Raw genomic sequence first — 6,988 nt, forward strand, 5'->3', positions numbered from 1 at the left:
AGATAACGCATCTTACCAACTTCATGCTAGCTGTACACCTACGTGCACTCGACCCTGACCTTCCCCCAAAATTCCCCGTGAGGCGCTGACCAGCAACCCCTGTGTCATCAGTTTCTTGGTGGCTGAGCCCGTCTACCCTGGGCTTCAAAATTTCTCTTGGTCGGATCTACAAGCTCTTTCCAAGAAAGATGTGTGTGCCTTCCTGCATGTGCCTGTATTGAGTCAAGGCATCTGCCCACTTTGAAGGTGACCTCAGCACTTCCTTCCAGACCTGCTTTCACACAGCCCCGGGTGGCAGAATTTTGAAAGTGTTTTCTGGAAAAAAAGCTGAGTAATGATCTTGCTGTGGGCGGGACGTTGTTCCTCCTCGCAGAGGGCCCTTTATATACCTCCCGGTACCATGGCGAACACATCTGGCTCCAGACGCTGCTGCCGAAGCGGGCCCTGCTCCCTCGCACCATGGTTTGCCACACAGGTATCGCTGCATCCCGCTGCCTCTGCGTCTGGGGCAGAGAGGAGGGCTCTGGGTAGGGGCTCAGTCCTGCGGTTGCTCTCGACAGCGGCCGGGGGGCTGAAGCTGGGGCGGCCGGGTGGTCTGGCCCGTGTGCCTCACGGCACTGTTCTCTTTCTCCAGGATCAGCCAGGTTTGCCCTGTTCCTGCTCTGCTGTATGGGGACTTTGCTGTCCTCCCACACGGCCCCCATCAGTGGCCATGACCTAACAAAAATCATCTTGGAATTGCGGTTCTCGTCTAAGGGACTCTTGAGAGAATACGTAAGTGTCATGCAGCCATGTCATCCCATCCCCAAGAAAGGATGGGAACAGCTAGGCGGACTACGGTGGGGTTTTTATGAGGATAGGGGTCAGAGGCAGACATTAGCTCAGATGGCCAAAAATTCAACAATTTCCCATATACTATAGGGTCTGCTTTAGTCGGCTTGTTCACTCCTGACATACTTGGTTCACAGGACTACTGAGTTTTCCTGCCTGTAGCACATCTCTTGAGGTGGGCCACCTTGTCTACCCATCCAGGAGTCTGCTAAGGAGTAGCAAACGGCAGCCTAAGCTGTAAACAATGTCCTCGTGGATGTAGGATGTGAAAACCCTCACATGGGTCCCAGAGTGTCCCTTACAGCAGAGAAGGGCAGTTAATAATCAGGTGTCTGCTTGCATGCGGCTTCACTGCTTAATTAGGACCCAGTCTGCTTCTAACAGAGGCTGTCCTGAGCTAACCCCATCGGGAGGAAAGTATGTGGCTGCATAAATGTAAATAGCCCCCCATTTTCTTAGGATTGTGATCCAGACAGAAGCTCTTAGGTGGCTTTGATTAAACAAACAAAACCCAAAACATGGGAATAATTCGTGACATCGGCCTTGCCCTTCCCGTCCACCCTGGTATTCAAACCTTAGCCTTGTTTTTTACAGACACAAAGGCAGAAGTCGCTACCAGCCGAGGTGACCAGGCAGTTCAGGGTGGTGAGGTGCTCTTAGCTCGTTAGTCTTTAGGAAGAGGGATGGGTGAGGGTGAGGTCTGGAGTCGGGATATGTTTGGGGAATCTCTCCCTGGCATCTTGGAGGCCTTTCCAGACAAGTATAACGCCCCGCCACTCCCTTAAGCAGGAGAAATTTTGGATTTAACACAGAGTCACCAAGGGCAAGCAGCAGCATGGAAACCCAGAGAGTCTCCTCTTCCCCACCTGTCTGAGGCCCCGAGCAGCCGAGAGCAGATTCCAGAAGGCTGGAGAGGCCTCAGCCAGGCGGGGCAGAGGAGGCAGGATGGAGCAGTGGTCATACGTGTAGGCTTCAGAGTGGATGCCCAGCGCGGGCTGAGATCTGGGTCTGCTGCCTGCTCTCGGGCCAGCTCTGCAAACCATTGATGGAGCTTTAGTATCTTCTGGGATAGTGATGATCACGGCCTCGCCGGGTTGTCACACTGATCAGACGAGATGAGGGGGGTGGGAGGAGGCTTGTTCATGCCAGTCACGGAGGAAGCATGCAACAGTCACCTCCAAAACTAATGCTCGCCCGTCTCTCCCCCTTGTTCCATTTGTGAAGAAGGAGTCGGGACTGTCGGATTCTACGCCTTACCCACTGCCGAGTCTCACCTCCTACTGCCAACCGCCCCACATCGCCAACAGCTTAGCCATCCTGCCTTACTTCAGGGCGATCAAACCATTGTTAGATGACGAAGCGGACATCGATGTTCTCATAGAACAGCTCAACAAACTCAACATTCCACATGAACCAGACACAGAAGTTTCGGTGCCTGAAAATACCTTCGAACATAAAAGGTTCATCGTGGCCGTTTTACAAAGGTTTTCCACGTGCATGGACTCAGTGCAGTCGTGACACCAGGCCGTCAGAGGGCTTCCTGCTGAGTCTCTGCTTCTTGGAATAAACATGTGCGAAGCCTTAAAAAAAAAAAAAAGATGAGCGACAGCTAAGTACGCGAACTCTGCTGTGAGTTATTATGAAATTATTCCAATGCATAATCTCAGTGAACCCCCAGGAAGACCAGTCTTGGGAGACCTGAGATATAAATGTATGAGTGAACTTCAAACAGATTTCAAACTATGTCATTGTTACCAGTATTGGTATTTATAGAATGTTTCTCTTCTGTAGTCTTAAATTTATTTATTCTCATGATACCCTTGCGAGGGCAGGAAGTGGCCACTATGTTAACTTATTGATATTTATTGTATCGAGAGTTGTTAATGCTCCTTGGAGGAGCCCTCGGTACCTATTTAATAAATTATTTTGAATTTTTCTCATAATCTGTTTCGGATTTTGTGAGGGGGGTAAATTTAGTGACGGGGAATCCAGGCTGGGTGGTGGCGTGGCTGAGGGAGCATGAGACGTGGAAATGGACACTACGTCTGTCAGCGACGCTTCTCCCAACCGGGCAGGCTCAGCAGCAAATGATAATAATTCTAGCAGAAACAACCATTTATTGAGCATTGTCTTTATCCCAGGCCATGTAAGTACCATTATTGTCCTCTTTTCATAGGTGGGTAAATTGAGGCAAAAAGTCACTGAGTCACTTGCCCGAGGCCACAAAGCTGTTAAGTGGTGGGACTCAGACTCAAGCTGGCTCTTCACCACCTTATCCAACCCTTGTCCCTCCCTGGGCAGTGACTGGCTTCAGAGACACTTACTGCCCTGGTTGGCACAGAGCACCCGTGATCCCCTAGTGGGTATCCAGTGCCTCTGCTCCTGCAAGGTCTGCTCCTTCATTTCCCCAGTGACACCTTCGCCATCAGGGATGTTTAAATAAATGCTGAGTGCAAAGCCGTTAATGGTTCTTAGAGGTCATCGGGACCAACGTTCTCAAAGTGTGGTCTCTGGACCGGCAGCAGCAGCAGCTGGCAACGTGTTAGAAACACAGATCCTTGGGCCTCACCCCAGACCTGCTGACTCAGACACTTTGGGGGTGCAGCCAACACCCTGGGCTTTGATGAACCCCCTCGGGCGAGTCAGACGTACACTCAAGCCTGAGAACCACTGACCTTGCGTCGACTACCACCTTCATCTTTATCCTGTTTGGGGGAAACTGAGGCGCAACAAGACAGTGTGATTTGCCCAGGTTCTCATACAAGGGGGATGAGGCTAGGACTCTGAAACAGGCAGGTCCGCCTCGGACTGTCCATTCTCACTCTTGTGGGTATTTCTACTCTAAGTCCCACACGAGGCTTGCAAGCCCCCAGGGAGCTTAGCCTCCAATGACGACGTTCTGGTCAGTCCTTCCAAAAATGCCCATTGCGGTGGACAGCTATCATTCTTTCTCATGGCCCAATATCCAACCACTACTGCGGTTATTGGAAAAACTATCCAAAACTGGGAAATGAGAGAGAACCGTATGTCCTTCCAAAGAATAAAATGAATACCCACCAGTCTGAAGCAATATAAATAAACAAACAGAGAAGGGACGAGCGTCCCTCACAGAACTCTATGGAATCACCAGGGGAGGAAGGAGGGAAAGAGAAGGTCGCTATGGGCGCGTCGCAGAGGTCACGCTGCCGGCCGGGTCCCCGCACGAACCTCAGCGGAGCCGGCAAAACGCGCGGCAGAGACGGGGACTTGCCGGCCTGGCGCGTCTCCCCACAAGCTGCGGTGACTTTAACTGCGGTGACTTTAACTGCGGTGACTTTAACGGGCCACTGCAGAGGCTCCACACCCCTCCCCCAGGAGGCGGGGCTGGGCTCCCCTCCCCCGACGGGAGGCTGGACGTGGCGACCGGCTCCTACGGCAGGGACAGAAGGGAAAGACAGCACTGGACAGGGAGAAGCACGGCCGACAGCACCCCGAGTGAGGGAGCCAGGCGAACACCGCCGGTCAGCGGGCGTCAGGGACCCGGAGGGGACAGGATGGGACAGGACAGGGTGGGGGCCTCCCTCACACTGCAGACTCCTCAGCTGCCTCCTCACGAGGAGACACCAGACAGACCCAGGCTGAGGGGCCGTCTACAGAACCCCAGACCCACACGCCTCAAAAGTGTCAGGGTGGGGAGACCGCGGGAAGGCTGAGAAATCGCCCCAGGTCGGAGACCGAGGAGACATGACAACTGAACGCAATCTTGGAGGAGATCCTGAAAAAGGACCTTAGTGAAAAAACCGGTGAAAATCCCAATTAAGCCCGTACTGGTGTCACCGTCTGCTTTCTGGTCGAGGCACCGTGACGGTGGCAGACACTCGTGTGTGGGCGAACTCTGCTCTCTACAATGTGTCTGTGCAGCTACATTTATTTAAAAATAAAACGTTCTTTAAAAATTCGGTTCTTCAGTCACGCGAGCCACATTTTAAGAGCTCAGTCGCCACGTCACTCCTAGAGCGGGCAGCCCAGACGTGGGACGAATCCATGCCCGCAGCAAGGTCTATAGGGCAGAGCTGGGCTCAGGGACCAGGACTTTGTTGCCATGATTTATTACTGATTAAGTCGCAGGGTCTCTGGCCTTTTAGAAAATGGATAAGATGCAATGATTTCTGTAAGGTTAAGATCACCCCAGAGGTGATGGTTTTATTGACTGTAGGACATTCACCAGTGAACATCTATCTACCTGAGCATTTTCGTCCAACATTCATTTCTTCACTGATGATGGACAGATGAGAGATGTTTCTTGTACTGTCTTTTGTTTTTTTTCTTTTCTTTCTCTTTTCTTTCTTTCTTTCCTTCTTTTTCTTTCTTTCTTCCTTCCTTTCTTTCTTTCTTTCCTTTTCTTTTCTTTTTTCTTTTTCTTCCTTCCTTTCCTCTTGTATTGTTTTTTGACTCTGCTGTGCTGTGCTGATTGACTCCTAAGTTGGAAACCTGGGCTCTGCCCACTCTGTCTTTGCATGAGAATGAAGGGTCGACAGTTTGAGAAGTAGGTCTGGTGGGAAGCAGAGCCTGCCTCCTGCGACTGAGGCTGAAGAGATAAGAGATTCTGCCTTTTCGTGTACCTTGTCGCGAGGGTGAAGGAAAACCTTGTCTCCACTCACAGAACACCTGACCCCAAACAAGTGGGGCATCCATGCCCAGCGATCCTCCAACTCTCTGCGGACACCGCCTGGGTGTCCTACAAGTCAGCTCGGTTCTGACACTCACTTACCAGGGGCAGTGCAGACCCCACAGGTTGAGGGCTCAGCCCCACGAGCCTGTCCCCATCCACTTTAGATGCCGACTGTAAGTGGTGGGCCCCAGGTTACCCATATCTCTGTCCACCTTGGTTGTGGGGTTCTCACAACACCCCCTCAGGTTCGATAACCCGCTAGAATGGCTCACAGAACTCAGGGAACCATTTGCTTACATTTATGGCTTATTTATTATAAGGGATGTGATGAAGGCCACAGATGCACAGCTAGAGGAAGAGGCACATGGGGTGAGGTTCGGCAGGGGCGGGTCCTGAGCACAGAAGCTTCTGTCTCCGTGGAGTTGGGGTGCACCAGCTCTTGGCACATGGATGCACAGAGGAGGAGAGGGATTGAAGGAGGGGCTGCAACTCGCACGCTTCCAACCATGACTCGGTCCCTCTGGTGACCAGTCCCCATCCCGAAGGGATCCGGGAGCCCACCATGAGTCACCTCACGAGAACCGATGATGCTCCCACCACTCAGGAGCCCTGTGTGAGGGCCCGGGGGCAGAGACCACGTGTGTATTTCTTATTATGTCGCGTGTGACCATGGCGGTATGATCAGACTGTGGATTAGAGGCTGGTGACATGAAGCAGCGGGGATGGTGGCAGGTTGGTCGCTGCAGGAAGAGGTGGTAACTGCCCACGTGTCCAAGGTGGCAGGGGCTGAGCCGTTAGTGGCCGCCAAGCCCCCTCGCATACTTTCGTGAACTCCCGTTTTGCTGGCATCGGCCGGAGGCACGGACGCCGTTCTGTGGATAGGTGATGGGCCGACCCGGACCTCCCGCACACCTGCCAGCTGAACAAGCCTTTCTCCCTCCCTCACTGAGAGCCCACAGCTCTGGAGATGCCTCAGCCGCTGGCTGGGGGACTGCGCCTCGGTTCCGACTAAATCCGCCTCACAGCTCTTGCAGGCAGAGGAAGCCTTTTGATTTCTCTTCTCGTACCTCCAGCAAATCCACCTACAGCTTCTCTGATGAGGATGCTTATCTGCTAACCAAATCCCCCTTCCTTTGGAGAGAGTGTCTCAAACCTCAGTCTGGGCTCCGGGGCCGGCGTCATGAGCTTGTGTCCTGGACGGTCACACAGGGGCTCCTAGCTCAGAAGGGCTTGTCTAAAGCTCTGTTGTCACTGCCCTGAAATTCTTAATGATTCTTGGACAAAGAGCCCTACACTTTCACTGGGCACTGAGCCCTGCGAATTATGTCACTGGTCCTGCTGGGGCGTTGGGGTGAAGTGCAGATGCCTGGGTTTTCCACCCAGATTCTGACTAAGCAGGTTTGGGCTGGACCTTAGAACCAGAACTTTTATCAGTTTTACTGATGTGTAATTTACATGCCTTAAAGTTCCTACATTTAAAATATATGAGCTGATGTGTTTTTTTTT

The 6,988-nt window shown here is 52.4% G+C and overlaps 1 protein-coding gene across 2 annotated transcripts; it reads left to right on the plus strand.

Moving 5' to 3' along the window:
* The first annotated feature begins 65 nt into the window (after positions 1–65).
* On the plus strand, positions 66–2,434 carry IL31 (interleukin 31). 2 transcript variants are annotated; one of them, XM_023528134.1, is made up of 3 exons: positions 66–475; positions 635–774; positions 2,056–2,434. In XM_023528134.1, the coding sequence occupies exons 1-3, from the start codon at positions 460–462 to the stop codon at positions 2,347–2,349; spliced, it is 450 nt and encodes a 149-aa protein (XP_023383902.1). In that variant the 5' UTR covers positions 66–459; the 3' UTR covers positions 2,350–2,434. The 2 variants fall into 2 exon arrangements, with proteins under 2 accessions (XP_023383902.1, XP_023383903.1); XM_023528135.1 differs by having other exon boundaries at positions 2,059–2,434.
* Positions 2,435–6,988: the final 4,554 nt, after the last annotated feature.

This window comes from Pteropus vampyrus, unplaced genomic scaffold (assembly GCF_000151845.1).
Source record: "Pteropus vampyrus isolate Shadow unplaced genomic scaffold, Pvam_2.0 Scaffold23, whole genome shotgun sequence".
Taxonomy (NCBI): domain Eukaryota; kingdom Metazoa; phylum Chordata; class Mammalia; order Chiroptera; family Pteropodidae; genus Pteropus; species Pteropus vampyrus.

Coding starts and splice junctions, on each gene's coding strand:
- IL31 (XM_023528134.1), top strand. Junction 775..2,055: donor AGGGACTCTTGAGAGAATAC/GTAAGTGTCATG, acceptor CCATTTGTGAAG/AAGGAGTCGGGACTGTCGGA.